The following is a 17,713-nucleotide window of genomic DNA, read 5'->3' on the forward strand; positions in this document are numbered from 1 at the left end:
CCACGTTTTCATTATTGCTTAATTCTTGTTGAATGACACCCCTGATCATTGGAGCACATCTCCGTGACAGGGGGACACCTGGTATCATCTTTATTTCATACGGATTCATAAACACGGGTTCCCGGTATAGTCGGAATCGTACAATGGAGTCAGCTTACATCAGGAATTTCTTACAATAATATTTCTTACACGTTCTTCTTCACTTTTTAGCAGCTGGATCTATGCACAGACGTAATGAAAAAAAAAATTCGGGTTTAGTGTAAACAAATCACCATGTGTGGTATCGTGTGATATTGATTTTTGGTCCATCTCTTGATTGTCTGGTTTGTTTACAGGCCGCCGTCGCATGGCAGGAGTCTTGCTGTGCGGCGCCAGGCAACAAACGCTTACTCCTCATGCTGAGGGGTGATGGGTGCTACCAGTTGAGCAGGACATGCTTAAATGCATGGCAGACATGCTTACCCTTCACACGAACACCTGGTGTCATCACTGACTTTGTGATCCATTCATATTCTTTTCACTGTCTTGTTGGCACAAAGGAATGTGTATCGGGGGATAATCAAGATTGGTTTCCCTGGCGCTGACAGTTACACGAGCTCTTAGAAAAGAACGCAGTTCAATTGTGTAAGAAATCAGTGGATTTTTAAACTTTGTACACCACTATCCCACACGTCAAACTTAAAATAAAACGTCAGCCTTTGTTGTTGGTAAATATGTCACTGTACGCGGGTAACATGAGTTGTTTCCCTTAGATATAGCTTGGCAACGCAGATACACGCAATGGACGAACGATCACATAGGCAAGTGAGATATGTCAATCTGTCAGGGGACAAAAGGTACAGATAATGTCACGCACATTTCCTCTATGTACGATTTATGTAACCCACCTATTCATAAAATGAACTTGTCCGACATTGCCGAGATCGGTTTGTATTCAGGGAGTCATCATTATTTACATAAGAGTAACGATTTCTAAATCATGTATATTTTATTGACATCACTGAAGAAGCTGTAAATAATGTTCATATCTCGGTCGTTGTTTGTCATACAATAAAACACTGCTGCACCCATTGTAGTTTATTCTGTCTGCAGTAATTTATTGTACGATAAACAACTCCCCTCGTCGTGTATTTCTTATACACACACAGACACACACATAAACACACAGACAGACAGACACAGACACACACACACACACACACACACACACACACACACACACACACACACACACACACACACACACACACACAGACACACACAGACACACACAGACACACACACACACACACACACACACACACACAGACACACACAGACACACACACACAAATATACGTGGCTTATATCCGGTTTAATTTACATACGTATGAAATAAACAATTATCAAGTCGTAGCGAAACCAGACTTTACCTTTGAAAGATTTCCTTATGTTTTGAAATGTATCAAAATAGCATTGCAAAATTACTAATATGTACACCCTAGTGTTTTGTATACCAATTCGTGAGCCAAAAATCCAGTTTTATTTACAAAACAAAATGACCCAGCGAAACGAAACCAGCTTATGTTCGTACAACTGGACAGCGTCTGTGGTCTTTGCACTCGAGTCGGACGCGCGCGTACGAAATGAAGTTCGGTAATCAGGTGCAGTGTTTGTACTTTAGAAACATGTGTTATTTAGTTTAAAAGTAACTTAAAACCTATAGGCATAAGTATACGATATTTAATTGAACATTTTATGTACATAAGCAATAAAACAACAAGGTAGCGGTACCTCAAACTAGAGCTCGACTCAGCTTAACCAAAACAATAGGTACGTACAGAACTAAACTAAATCGTTAAATCAGTGAATAGCCACCCGTGCCCCCAGTGCAGTCACGAATGTCCAATAATTTGCTACAGGTGAATGTCTTGAATGAGGCACGTGTTCCGTTCTCGAATCCAAGAAAAGTGTTGGAAGCAGTCAGAGAAGTCGATCTTTGCCCGATTGGTATCCCATCCATTCTAGACAAGTAGATACGTCGCAAGTCAAGTCCTAGAATCAAGGCCTCGAATCGCCCTGGTCCCGCTCTTGTTTAGGTACAGGCAGACTTCCAGAGATTTCGCGAGCTTCTCGGTTGTCAGCCAACAGCTACAAACAAGGCTGTAGACACGCTCCTTACAGCGCTGTGACGGAGTTTGGTCTGTAAACACAAAGGGATATCACTCTATGTGCAACGGCCAATGTTTTTAGCAAGGGTTCCTTATGATTATGAAAAAGGGTGTTGTCCCTTTTTTTAATTTCCTCTATAGAGATAACAAGGATTTATCATCGCCTGTTGCTTTCCGACACCCAGCTTTATTTAGCGAAGGTTTCACTTTCAGAAGTCCTTCAATACCACCGTCAACATCCTACTGTGAACTGTTAGTGACAGTAATGTGTAGTTTTATTACATTTACAAACATTACGAACTATTAACTTGCATCCTCAAGGATCTTTCTTCTAGAACGGTCATGTCTAAATGTTGATATAATTCATGTGGTTGCTCTAGACTTGTGACGTGTCTCCCATGGTCTTGGTGTACGAACACGCATTGGTGGCCAACTCGTGCAAAGCCTCTGTTGCGTCTTTTTGGCTGTGATTTCTACCGATTTCTATGATCCATACTCGTGCTCATAGGTTTCACAAAAACATAAATCATTACGCCCAGTGTCATCTTTGGCTTTAACGGTCCGTTTAAGTCCTATAACGGACGTACCTTTGAAAGGGGTGCAAGCCAAGACGGCACCTCAGTAAAACGTCACCGATTTCTCGGGCGAAAATGGCCCCTCATTTGGCGAAAACGGCTACTATTTGTCAGGCGAAAACGGCACCTCTATTTTTAATAACGATAAGGACGATTTAGGTAGTAGAATATATGCTTTATTTACAGGCTTTATAATTATGGGTCTACTGGTCACAATTGTCACATGATAGAGCATGTTGATAGAGATCACGTCACTATTGAACATCAATATGACGCCACAAAACAACGGACTCAGATATAGACGGAATCGGTTTCTATTGGATATGGATATATTAGTGGTGTTTGCATGTGACTACGTAAGTTTAATTTAATTTATTTCAGTACCAAGGTAAAAAAAATAGGCTGCCGTTTTCGGCAATAGTAGCTGTTTTCGCAAATCGGTGCTGTTTTCGCAAATCGTTGACGTCTCCTGAGGTGTCGTTTTAGCTATAGCCCGGTGAAAGCGTCACTATGTTTAGTGTGTGTGTATTCAGTTTTGAGGTCATAGCAAAAGCACAAAGGAACATGTCATGGGGGTGGTTTGGCCTTCCTGCTTTCACCATCTATTGCAACCAACGAAACTCGCTCATCAGCGACAGTGTCCCATGTGAAGTTTACATGTGCGCGACCTCTCTCATACACACGGACATTGTGCTTGCCTCTCTGATAAAAATGGCCTGTCCTGGACAAATTGTCGCTGGTTGCATGACACTGGTGTTAATTATGGTTAATGCTAAACACAACGAGAGTCCTTCAAGGGCAGGTACGTTGCATTTTATTCTTTTTAGCCTGTATGCAATCACTTCCATGTCACTTCTGTTACCGACCTACTGAACTGTGGTTTCATAGCAACAGCCCAATAATCCGGAACCCGCCAAACCACGACTATTTTTAGAAAAATAGATATTGATACAATTGGGTATTGACTCCTTAATGTCGACAAAGTCGTAAGTTTGTTAGCCGGAGTATGACGGTTGGAATGGTGTCGTCAGGATACACGTGCAGGATAAAGCGTGGGGTGTCCGGATACAAGAACAGGTCCTCAGCAACCTTTGCTGGTCGTAACAGGCGACTACATGGGTCGGGTGGTCAGGCTCGATGACTTGGTTGAACCATGTCATCGTATCCCAATTGCGTAGAACGATCACTCTATCTGCTCCTACTTTTTAACATCCGTGTCGTCAAGGGTCCTGTCAGATAACTTATATAACGCCCGCCCCTTCAGAGTGCGGCGGTTAAACTGTGTATCAGGCCACAGGCCCATTTTACAATATATATATTCAAGCATTCAAACATGTTGCGCCACAAGTGCATGTAGTAATATCAATACTAATCCGTACAAGGGTATCTGAGACCATATACATATGGTGGTAGAATTAGTAGTTTATATAATGGACAACTGCTTGCTCCTCATTTTAAGAGCAAAGAATGTAAACTTGGCAAGATTATTGATTGTGAAAGCATTACTGGTGGTAAATAAAACCTTACATTTATGCTCTGATGGAGATGTATAATAATAACTTGGCAGAAAGTTTCTTCTAAGATCGTCATAAAACGGACAAACTAAACAAACATGGTATTCTGTTTCTACACTTGGAATGATACAAAATGGACAAAGTCTTTCACACTTTGGAATACCTAACTTTCTACCCTGTGATACCATAAGATCACTGCTCGACGTGCGAAACTGTGAGAGAAACAGTTCTTTCAGCATATCTAGACACTGCATGGGAGCATTCTTAAAAAATTCTATTGGGCAGCCACTGTACCCCGGGGCTTTTCCACAGTGCATACTGGAGATTGCATCCTGTATATCAGACATAGTAATGTCATAGTCAAGTTCATTATCAATATCAGTAGTTACATCAATGAGATTGTCAGTTATACCTGAAATGAAATCATTTACATGAACATAAAAATCAAGTGAGTTTGGATCATGGTTTGTTCCACTAAACAGTTCTTTAAAATGTTCAATCCACACAAGTGGTGTAATGTTTATTAATTGTGATTTTGTTTTTGGTCTCAATAACGACCAAAAAAGTTTCACATTATTAGATTGGAGTGATTGTTCCAGTTTGCTAACAGAGTAAGAAATAGGTATAACACATGGAAAGATATAGGAAGGGCAGGCGATATAGGAATTGAGGAACACAGGAGACATACTGGGTCACTGTTAACCAGGGGTGACAGTAGTTGGTCGAGGGTCAGGGTGCTGGAGCAAAACAATAAAGGTAACATGGCAAGGGAATATACAGGTTGCCAAAGACAAAATAGATTGAGAGAGGAAACGTAGAGGAAATTGCCCTCGGATTCATATATGTTTTTTTGGGGGGGATAGTACAGACTCCGGGAGTCAAGGCGGTCACATTACCACAAGTCCTAAAAAGAACCTAGAGATTAGACAAGAGTGGGCTAGGACGACCTAATGTCAGGGGAGATAGGGGGATGGCCAATGACAATGAAAAAAATGAGTAAGGCCATGACGTAGGTCGGGAGTAAAAAGACAAGGAAACGGGAGGTTCGGGACGGCTGGAGGATCCCACTTGAGCACCGTGGTCTCGTTCTAATATTCGGAAAAGAAACATATAAACCTCCAGTATTTTGACTAGGGACTGAAGCCTTGCGGCCGAAGACTCTTAATAATCAAGTGACCATAGAGTGGGTTGACCAACAACACTAGAGTAAATAAAAGCTGTTGAACGAAGATCACTCTTGGTGCTTGTTGGAGTAACTACGGTAATAGATCCAAGGCCCTCGGGTACTGACATTGTACCTCTCGCTCATCACTGAGCGTCAGCACCAAGAACGAGGGGATTAGTTAGGTCAAAGAGGTACTCGAATTGCCACCCTGGTAATCAACAACAATTACCGTCGATTAACATCTTAAAAATACCTTGGATACGTGGTGGAGATGCGGGGTATTTTTGGGATAGTTGTGTGAACCACACATGTAAATTGAAAATACCAACACCCGAGAATAATCAGTCTCAGTTATCTGCCGAAACAGATTCCATTGGGCGTAAAAGTCAACATAATGATGGACATTATGAAAATGGATAACTGAAACTTAGTGATGTCACAGAGTGTAAGGCATTGCTATACGATCGGTTAAATATATGCACAAAATAAAACATCAAAGTACCGAAACTGATACTAAATATGTCCGTGAGTGTCTTTAAATGTTTTTTAGAAATTCATGAACAACATTGAATACAGGTGTCATAATACAATAATTAAATAGCAAGTGGTTGAATAGAGAATCTCACCCTCGTGTCTTTTGATATCAAATATATCAACACGAGTTGATAAAAGTGGAAAAATTCCGAGGCTTGCCGAGGCTTTTTGCCACTTTTATCAACGAGTGTTGATATATTTGATATCAAAAGACACGAGGGTGAGATTTTATTTATCATCCAACATCATTCTTCCAACTTTTTTCAATTTGTAGACAGTAGTAAGCAGTGTGTTCAGTGTAAAAAGTACTGCAAACAGCTTCGGTAGCAGAGACATTAGTGATGTCATTTGATTGTGACGTCATGGTAACCAGTGATGGCACAATGGTCTGCAAAGCATTGTGATGTAATTTCATTGCAGTGATATCTACAGTGTAGATATCGCTTGATCTAGTCCAAGCGATATCTCCTGTGGGAGCAAGTTTTGGATGATAAATGGCATTTGCTTTACTAAGCAAGCATTTATTGTTACGTTTTTTATCCAATAAACCTAAGTAAAATAAAAGTAGGCGACGCCCACTAGCGGAGTATTCTTTCCTGATTGGCTGATGACAGGGTGGGGGGGACTTGGGTTGTATTATTGCGTTGCATAAGTTAAGAAATAAACGACGAAGGAGTTGTTTATCGGGCAACAAAACACTGTAGGGAACACGAGTTGTATGTTTCTTATATGAGATACCAAACATATTTACAACCACTTTAAGGATACGTACCCGGAAAATTGTTACCCTTATTTAAATTCAAATAGAATCCGAACCCTCAATATACAATTATACAGACAATCCAAAGATAATGATGTTTAAACATCGATGCAAATATTACCAAGAAGAGGAATGTTTTATTGATATGTCCAGTATAGGAAGATATAAGAATCAAATACCTGCCTAACTATTAGTATACCTATCCATCACAAAGAAAATTTGTACAGTTATTGAACACTAACAATAGCCATATTCTTCTCAGACTTGCAGTTTTTTATAAGATATTTGAAAGAAGGATAATATATTAAATATTAATAAAACTGTGTTCACCTATTCCGCTACAATCTCACCAGTATACAAGTGATGCTCCACGGCGACTTGTCCTGCAGCCAAATGTCATTGTACTATTGGCCTCATAAATCTGTCTGTCTGTCGATCTCTCCATTTTATAAACAGGGGGGATGAGTGTGGTGTTTCCGAAATACTCTCACACAACATCAAAACAATGGAGGGACAGTCGCTGTACCATTTCTTCCATTTATAAATTGTAACATCTCGCCGATGTTTGAATGCGATCGTTAGACCACTGCGTTTATCTGTGCCGCCCTGCTACATCTAAGGAGAAGAGTGACTCGCTACCCTCACATAAATGGCGTCGTCAACTTTACGTCATCCAGTTGCGAGCGTACACTGTTCGAATCATCAGCTATGACGTCATGATTGAACAATGGTTTATCATTAACAAAACCACGCTTTTTTCTCAATTGTTCTTTTCGATTTATGGAGTAGCTAACAGTCAATAATAATAACTTCACAGACTTCATCAGATAAATGAAGTCCGTGAACGTATTATTATTGACTGTTTTATGTATATAATTAATTCCAGTGGACATTTATGGAAGTATATAAGATAGCTACCCCATAAATCGCAAAGAACAATAAAGAACAAAGTGTGGTTTATGTCACGATAAAACATTGTTCTATCAGGATGTCAGCTCTGGAGATTCAAATATGCTCTTGTAACTTGATGACGTCATGTATGGGACGACGTTATGTTTGAGAGGGAAGTGTCTTGTTACTTGTTCCCCATGTCTGATGCTGGGCTACGCAGATAAACGCAGTGGCCGAACGATCGCATCCAAAATAGGAGAGATATGACAATCGGTATTAGGAGAAAAGTTACAGATAATCGACTTGAGGATTGTGAGAAAATGCGGGAAATACCAAACTGAACCCACCTGTTCGTAAATTGATTTGTCAGACATTTCCGAGGTCGAATTCTATTCAGGGAGTTATCACAATTAAAATGTGGGTAAATATTTTTAAAACTTGTATATTTTATCAACATCCTTGAAGAGGATGTATATAGTGTTGATATCTCATATGTATTTATCTACGCCCCTCATGGTTTATTTTCCCTGCAGTGTCCTAATGTACGATCAACAACGGAGCTCCCATGTCTCGATTCTATCTTAAATAAACGTACATCTCGGTGTCAGTACGCGGATTTACAAACCGGCTTTTACGTTTATGCCTCCATTAACGCAAACAAATATTATTGAAGCCAATTTCTTAAATTTAAAGGAAAATAGGTCTGATTTCCCGACCTGATAACCTATTACGTTTTCGTGTAGTGAATGAGAGCTTCCATGCGTCGTGCATCCCTGTGCACTGGGCCGCAGCTGAGATGATGTGCAAGAAGAAACAAGGCGCCATATTCGAGCTTGACGATCTGAAGCATAACTACGGTCAGTCAGTCTTGCAAGCAGCGCTGCAGGATGTTGGGGAAATGTGGATAAGCAAGGACACAAACGGTAATAAACAAATCATGGTATTGTTTCACTTTGTTTCAATGAACAACGTATTCGGGGACCAGGAATGTACACGTATTCGGGAACTAATACATTAATAGAAAGATGATGCCCTTAGCGGCTCCTAAGAGTATTTATTGGATGAGTTGGATATGTGTTCGCTTTGATTAATATTCAAGTTAAATATCTATTCGAGGACCGGACAAAACACGCTTGTTGCAAGAGGCGACTATATTGGATCGGTGACGTGATTACGTGTAATTTAAAAGAAGACGAACCGATGATGTGTCTGGTGCAAACTCGGTTATGGTATAAACAGGTCGATTGATATAGCTGCCTTTGAAATTCATGCTAGTCCGTTCCCCGAGACTGCTAATTTGTGCTAGGGACAAGCAGAAATCCAATGATGGCAGTTTTCTCATTGACTAATAGCTTTCAGAGCAAAGGGCTGCTTCAAAATGCTTCGATTTTTCTACAAACTGGGACTGGATAAAACGAATAGCAAATGTTAAACATTGTAAACGCATCCAGTCTGAGGAATAGTCTTAAAATTGTTTTCCTTAAATTAATTTCTAACTTAAAGGCTGCTGACAGACTGACACCATCATCATCTGTTCAGTCAGTGTCAGTCACAAGTAACAGTACTAACAAGATGCGTGAAATAATCTCTCCTGACGTCACAGGTGGGTGTATGAAGGCTGTCAAATCCAAGAAAACAACCGACCGGGTGTCAAGTAAGTGGATCAATATATGATAGGAGTAGCAGTACATATTGGAAATATATATAGCATGTCTGTCCATGTGAGTGAGTGAGTGCGTGATTACGGTTTTCCACCGCCTTTAGAAGTATTCCAGCACGGTGGAGGACGCCAGAATGTAGAATTGAGAGTGTAATGCATAGGTACAGACCTCCCTCGAAAACAACTAAATGCGATACCATACATGTTACTCTGGCATTAGCATACGTTATTGTACATGGTAGCTGGGATTAGCGTCCATTAAGGGAATTATTCCGGCGGACTAGGTTGGTTATGAGACCGCCTCCGTGGTCTGGTGGTAGAGCGTCTTTCCGAAGTGCGGAAGGTCCGGGATCCGATCCCGCTCGCGTCATACCGAAAGACGTTGAAAGATGGTACTTGTTGTTACCCTGGCTGGCGATCGGAATTAAGGGACCAAAACAAGGGCTGGTCGTAGTCGGTATACTGTGTCTGAGTGGGGTAATCATGTTAAACTGCGGCATGGTATCTCAGCACTATAAAATCGGCATCAATCCGGACTAGTATAAGCAGACACACACACATGGTAGAGCGCATGCTGCAGATATAAATATTTCCTGACAATTCATTGAACAGTGTATAAACCTGGCCCACAACAGCCAACTGTAGGCGGTTAGATATAACCTGATGTATCAAGGGGATTCGTCAGTATTTAATTCTTAAATTGATAATGGGTGTTCCAATATGAGTATGTTTCCGAGCCAATATAAATTTGAAACTTCCTCTATCAAATTAATATTTCATAGACGTTATTGCGGATAAAAATAAGATATTACATCGTACCCCAATTGCGTAGGTCGATGGCCATTTGGTCAATCACTGGATTGCCTGGTCAAGACACTATTATTTATAGCCCACCGTCATGAAGCTGGGATATTGTTGAGTGCTTTAAGCAGCTTGCAAAAACACGGAGGTGTGCTCATTGTATGACTGCCTAACATGTACATCACACAACTCTAGAACTTTTTGTATAACAGGTGCGGATGAAGCCGACCAGATTGCTTTCAAGAAAACCAGCTGCTCTGAATTACATTAATATCTCTGCAAACTGAACATGAGTTAGTATACTTCAATCCAGTTAAGAGTGGGTGAGTTAGGTTTAACGCCGCTTTCAACAGTAGTCCTGTTATGTCACAGCGTGTCAGCTTAATGTGGGAGGACAGCCCGAAGTGATGCAGGTCACAGACGTTTACCACTTCAGTGAAACCGATGTGTACGGGTATGAAACCTAGAAACATAGTCCACGATCATACACAACTAATTGTGGCGCCATAGACGCCTGGGCCACCCGTGGCACACACATCCCATCCCCAACCCCATCATTGCCGCGCAACCAACCATGCATCAGTCATTGCAGGGCTCTTCTGCTGTCATTTTATGTTTTTATTGATGATATTGAGATTATATAATTTGGCGAGCGTATGGTGTCGTTGGTGTACATACTGTCCCAAGAAAGAAACACACAGGGGGAAAATAAATGTTGAATTTAGGTGGCCGCCACCTATCACAGTGAGGAGCTTTGACCGCTGTGAGGAGCTTGTGAATGTAAGTTCATAATCGTAACCAATCGCCAAAACACACAGCCTGATGAAACATCACCCCCAAACACGTCATTTTGCCAAATGCATGAACATTTCACGTGGAAAGGGATCCACCGTTTCGCGCCTTTGGAGGCGTTACCAACAGCTTGGATCCACCCACGACTTGTCTCGAACGGGTAGGCAGGTTTAAGATCCCAACTGCGGTGCAGGATCGTTACATCCGGGTTTTCGATCTTCTTAACAGATCGGTCCCAGCAATTGAATCCGCAGGAAATGTCCCAAGTGTACGGCACAGACAACCTGTGAGAAGACCTTATGTTGGACCTGTGCTGCAACGTCATCATCGCCCGTCACGTGTTCGATGGTGCAGACCAAAGTTGGAATTGGAGAAATTGGCGATGTATCACGTTTCCTGTTGCAACGTCGTCATAGTAGAATCCGACAGACGTCGAAATGAGCGCTACGCCCGTTTGTTGTTGAGGTGGACAGATTTGGAGGGGGAAATGTGATGATGTCGGCCGCCATTTCCTACAACCGCAAAACCGACCTAGTGCACGTGCAAGGGAATCTTACCGCCCCTTTTTATAGAGATGAAATCCTACAACGTAACCTAGCTTCCAGTTATCGATCGATAGATAAAATGTTTTTAACAGGACAACGTCAGACCCCACCTCACCAATCAGAACATCACAGTGCTTCCATAGCCGTCTAAATCCCCGAATTTAAACCCAATTGAGCACTAATGGACAATCTCGATCGACAAGTCCGGCGACGTCAACCACGACCCCAGACGCTGCAACAACTTCGGCGAGGTTTGCAGGAGGAATGGGTTAGAATACCCCAGGCTCGGATCCGGAGACTTATACTGCCAATGCCCAGGAGATTCCAAGCAGTGCTACAAGCTGATGGTGGTCACAACAGATACTGACGTCAAAGCCGCCGTCAAGTGCAGTGTTACAATTGTGGTGGCATTGAGTTATGTCATTAGCTGCAGCTGACCATTGACACTAATCATGTGATACTTGACATCTGTGTGATTCATTTTCGCTTTAGCTTCATTCATCATTAAGGTTTTCTTTTTTAAAACTAACCCATGAGCGTTTCTTATTTAGGAGAGTATATATTTCATAATTCAAGTTAGGCACAATTCGAGGTTCAGTTTCGCTTATGTATGTTAGAAACCTTTGATCGGAGGTTCGGTTCCCATATTTACTGGGTTTGTCAGCACCATCTTGCATCATAAGGCGTGCGGTTGACAAAATGGGATTAGGCTGAAATACTGGTATAAGTGAGATGCTGATCAAACCTGCGTTAAGACAATCTCACACACTTACTCACACTTCATGTATTGGTTATTCATAGCATCCGAAGAGAGGAGTCAGGCCAAAGGTACGTATTTATGTTTCATAGAGCATGCAAAGGCGAGACAGTCGTAACTGATGTCCTTATGACGGTAGAAGATGATGTTTAATCCTATAAATCACTTTAGGAATACAGATACCAGGTATCAATTATCTCACTGATATTATTGTTACATGTGAAGGAGGAGAGGTTGTGAGACACATTTAGCTGAGAAGGAGAGATTGAGACCAAGTCTACTTAATAATCATTGTTAATAGAAATGATTACGGCAAATAGTTTATTGTTGATCTCCGTACTCATACTCTGATAGCTACAGTTCAGCGTATTTATGCATTAAGGAAGCGTATTCTATATTCGATATGTTCCCGTAAGAAGCCTAACATCATTATTTCTGTGCATTGGTTTAGATTTAAAGCCACATTACGTTCCTTGTCAAGGTCATCCTGCGAGTTCAGGTAAGGTCGTCCTACCGACATCCTGTGGTTAAATGTAAGACGACTATGTGTGCTTAAAGGAAGATGAATCGTTGAGGTATGACAACGGTGACTAGCATCTTAACTAAGCCTTTTGTAGCCATGCAACTGTTCTATTTCTGAATGACGATAGCAGAGATACTGTAAGTTCCCACGATCAATTGTCGGGGATCCTAACTTTAGTAGCTGACGACCAATAGCCTGATTATATAATTGATATAATTGTGCTTTTGCGTAGTAATTCCACTTTTAAATGCTATAAACTTGTTTCACAAAAATGGGTTATAATGCCAGTTATTGAAGAGTCCATCGTTCACATATATTAACATATTTTTGTTATTCATATGTAACTTTTTCTAGTCAGCATATGGCTGAAATATTGCCGATGTGCCTTAAAATTTTAACTCGCTTACTCACTCTTACTGACGAAAACCGCAACTGACACAAAATATACTCATAAACAGGAGCGAACATAAAATCGGGATTAAGTGTTTAGATTATAGATATTATACATTACTATAGATAAGTCATTACAACAGCATTTGAGTGATGCGACCCCAAATGGTAATAGAATGATAATTTTTTTACACATCCATGTACGGAATCCATGAGTGTTTTATTAGGTCATTAATGAATTCGTTTTAGTTAAAAGGTTATTTGAACTTTGTATGTACGCTTTTAATCAAATGATGTACTCACAAACGTTCATATTTTTTAGGCTATATCTACATGACCTTGTTGGGCGTCGGACTTGTACTCGTCGTTAGTATCATAGCCGTCTACCACTCAGTCAGAAGGTAGGTAGGGCATTTGGAAGGTGTATGTTGATTACTAACTGCTACTGTTAACGACGGCCTAATGCAACGCAGTTCGTTGTGCAGAGTTGCTTCCCCTAGACGTACAAGGATCCCTGGTGGGTTGGAGTCCCTGATTCGTCCTAATTCTGATCTTTAGTTTGTCAACATACCCGACGTCGTATTTTCGACCTCCATATATAGCTGACACATCATGTCATGTCAACTGAAATTCTGCTCAAAGAACCTCTCCCTCTCCTTCTCTCTGGCATGCCCCAAATATGTGTATAATCACATACTTTTATGTTTGGAGCGGAGATTATCTAAAGTGATGGCATAATCTTTCAGACTTGGTGGCGCTGGTGGTCGATTGACCGGGGGTCACTCAGATGGTGGTCAGGACCTCAATGATACCCAATCTGACCATGATGCTGACATCAGAGATCTTGAGACTGAAGATGGTGACAAAGAGATTGGTTTCCCTGTAGAACAGATTGATCAGCGTTCTGAAGATACTGATAACGGTTCTTTGCTGGTCGACGAAACGTTTGACACGTATGAAGATTTTGCTGCTGAAACTGACAACCCTGGTGGCCACCTCAATGACAGTCTGTCAGACGATGGAACTGCCGTGGTGTCCGACTGCTACGACAACGTAACCTACCACTATGATTAGTGAAGTGAACTTTCTTAAACGCTGGGAAATTCAATGATTACAATAATCATGTTAGAATAGCATGTCTGCCTGAGTTAGACACATAAGTACAACAACTTCATCACGTTTGTGTGTGTCCGTGGGTACGTGTGTGCGCATGTGCTTCTGTGTGTGTGTGTGTGTGTGTGTGTGTGTGTGTGTGTGTGTGTGTGTGTGTGTGTGTGTGTGTGTGTGTGTGTGTGTGTCTGTGTCTGTGTGTCTGTGTGTGTGCAACATAAACATGATGAAGGTAGATAACCTTGTGATAACTTGTTCATAAAAATACTTCATTAAAAATCCAATCTAACAGATAGTAACAACAGTTTTTTACATGTGTATATATTTTCATCCTTTATCATCTTTTTTAGTTTGTATCTACTTATTTTGTTTTTCTGAGTTTAATATCAGCCCACAACACTGTCAAATCTGATACCATTTACAGCCACTGTGATTTCACCAGCTTCACAGGAGTTCCCCTTTCGTTGTATAGACACACCCACAACCTGGTCGTAGTAATGTGGGCGGTCAGGTAGCCTAGTGGTCAAAGCGTTCGCTCGTCACGCCGAAGACCCGGGTTCGATTGCCGATATGAGTACAATGTGTGAAGCCCATTTCTTGTGTCCCCCGCCGTGATGTTGCTGGAATATTGCTAAAAGCGGCGTAACATCAAACTCACTCACTCACTGTTGACTGTTTGACTCTCTCTCACACCTGTAAGTCAAGTTCTACATGTCTTCTGAAAGACTCTTTGGTGCTCTCAAAATCAAAATCCACCACCTTGTTATTGGACGAGCAGACCAGTGACACATGTGTACGTCAAGTGACCAGTGACACGTCTTCTACGTCGTTCTGCGTCAACAACGGAGGCTCCACGCCTGATGCTTTCACATACATGTATATCAAACATGCAAACGGTGCCGCGATCCAGAGACATCTAATCAAATGAAAGAGTACATTATCGCTAATTGTATAAAATAATAGTGACAAATCACTTTCCATTTTCATAAGAAATCTCTGCCACCGATTGTACAATTCCGACTATATCATGAGCAAGTGTTTATGAATCACTATCAAATAGTGATGACACAGGTGTAGGGAAAGATGAGAGCGTATCCTGCCCCACAGGCGTCACCGGTGGTTCAAGATCGTATTGTGTAGCAAAATCATTCATAGTAACGCAGTATGGCGTCATCAGCTGTGAAGACACTATTCAATGCATGTGTGATATGTGCAACTAAAATGTGAATACAAATATTGCTGCTTTTGTCATTACAATGTATACAAAATTACACGATGTTGCACGTGCATTTGATTACTAGTAATGTGGAAATATTAATTTTCGAATTCTGCAATCGACACTGCTTTTGGCAGAGATTTCCGTTGGCTATGGATAGAGTCTTGTCGCTTTTGTTCGTATCTAATCTAATACCCAACATGCTCTTCTAGTTTACACACCAAATATGAACTCTTCATGATTTTAGCATTTGTGAGTGCGCCTTTATTCTCTCCTTACTTATATCAAGAATACAGAATTTATACATTTGCATTATGTTTTTATCTTGAAATAATTTACTTGTTTTAAAGTTTTTCGTTTTTGTGTTATTCTTTGACTATTGTACAGATAGTTTCAGTGCACAATCTCTACTGTGTTTCCGTGCTCGTGTATTAAATATACCATATAAAAATGTAATTTTCCACTTTATCACTATTGTTATGCCATCTTACTTTTACGTGTGAGTGAGTGAGTTAAGATTTAACGTCACATCGGCAGTATTTCAGCCATATCGTGACGATACTTTTACATGAGAACGAATGTGTCTACTTAATTGTAGTCCCAGCACACCACAACATGTTGTTTGTAATTGTTCTGTAAATTTGATTGTTAGTCAACAAAGGATTTGCTTTAACCCAAATACAATGGTTTTAATGAATATCATGAATATAGAAAACAAAACAGCATTGAAATTAATGAGGAAGTTACTGAACGATTTGTCCAACCCAGCTAGTCAGATAATATGTGTTTATTATACAGGAAGTACCTCGTGTCTTTTTGTTTAACAACGGAATTCGAGGTTTCGAAGCTGTGAATATTTTGTTATAATACTAACCTCCTTTTCAGAATGACAGTTTTACTAATACAGTCTTGTCTTATGTCATCGATTAGTCGATAAGTTATAAGTAGTATACTGACTGAAAAAAGTAACTGTGCTTCATGTAAAGTTCAACAAAAATAATTTTATTCTGAAATCAAATGATGCATATTTCAATGTATATTCATTAGAAGACATTTCCTCGACTTTAAGTTCGTGATTCACAGTTTGCACGTGCATGTTCATGCAATGCGCACACATTTTGGTTTTGTGTGTGAACAACACACAATGACATAGGTAATGATTTAGGACCGACGTCAGCTGGGGTTTCCTAATCGGATCTATGTTAGTAATTAAACTTGATGTACTTTCTGACAACCCAATGTTATCTTAAATACAGTTGATTGTCATGACGAAATGTATACAGGATATATTTTGCTCATTCGATCGACAAATTAAACACAACTTTATATTTCCTGTTCAAAACCGGACAACAATGTATTGAAATAGTTGTGACTGCTCGTGACCGTGAGTATCTGACAATGTGCAACATATGAATAGAAAAAGAGTATAATTGTGTTATCAGTGTCATCACGCGTCATCACGCGGTGTTTAAATGCTAAGCAACGTGCGTCCTCTGAAACGTTCAAGCCTTCATCTCCCATCCCTAAGACCATCAACTGTATATACCCTCCACAAAAAGTAGGGAATCATGACATATATATGTTATGATCCGTCGTCAGAAAAAGACCATCTTTGAAAAATGACGAGCAGAGAACGAAAACCTAACACACCATGTGATGTCTCCTTGTGTGCGGGTAGGGGGTTATTCTCGATTTTGACACTTCATAAGCGATACTTTTTGAGGGGAGTATAAACCAATAACCTGACGTTCATAGCAATCACAGAGCAGCGTGGCCGTACATAGATTCCTTGTTGCCAGTCATCCCCAACCTTTCCGCCCAAATCTATTCGTCAAAGTGATGTCAACAAGGAAACTATGTCACTTGCGGACGTCCTCCACCTTGTACACGGACGTGTAGAGGGCGACTTTTAGTATGTTCAAAAGCATTGTTAATGACAGATGGCTTTTCTTTTATCTCTACAATGTGCTGGTTGTGCACTGACGGCTCTGATAGTTGCGTGGGCGGGACTCGTCCACAGTGTTGCAAACAGCACTACATCAGGTTGGTAAACGATCGTACATCCTCGTTCCAATTTAAAGTACTCGTAGTTCTAAAGAAAGTTATACACTGTAGAAACTAAATGAGACTTGCACTATCAGTTATGGTCAGTGTAATCGTTACTTGTCTCTGTTGGGTAGTGCGTGTGCTGACAACCAGTTGGTCTGATCCACACTCCATTTTTTACAGACCGTCGTTCTGTAGTATGAACATTGCACAAAGTCAAATTCGACGATTATGAAAGTAATATTACAAGGCACACATATTCTTAAATATTCAAACATATGTAC

At 40.6% G+C, this 17,713-nt stretch overlaps 1 protein-coding gene across 4 annotated transcripts in view; it reads left to right on the forward strand.

The window, feature by feature from the left end:
• The first annotated feature begins 3,350 nt into the window (after positions 1-3,350).
• Positions 3,351-17,713, forward strand: part of LOC124136742 — a 32,985-nt gene continuing 18,622 nt past the window's right edge. For 2 of the 4 annotated variants that reach the window (XM_046502740.2, XM_046502742.2), the window contains exons 1-5: positions 3,352-3,527; positions 8,333-8,512; positions 9,193-9,243; positions 10,263-13,458; positions 13,804-17,426. In XM_046502740.2, the coding sequence (XP_046358696.2) occupies positions 17,324-17,426 (103 nt within the window). In that variant the 5' untranslated portion in view covers positions 3,352-3,527; positions 8,333-8,512; positions 9,193-9,243; positions 10,263-13,458; positions 13,804-17,323. Of the gene's footprint in view, positions 3,528-8,332; positions 8,513-9,192; positions 9,244-10,262; positions 13,459-13,803; positions 17,427-17,713 lie in introns of all 4 variants that reach the window. The other 2 variants (XM_046502739.2, XM_046502741.2) reach the window with 2 other exon arrangements.

Source organism: Haliotis rufescens, unplaced genomic scaffold (assembly GCF_023055435.1).
Source record: "Haliotis rufescens isolate VD_foot unplaced genomic scaffold, xgHalRufe1.0.p SCAF_31, whole genome shotgun sequence".
Taxonomy (NCBI): domain Eukaryota; kingdom Metazoa; phylum Mollusca; class Gastropoda; order Lepetellida; family Haliotidae; genus Haliotis; species Haliotis rufescens.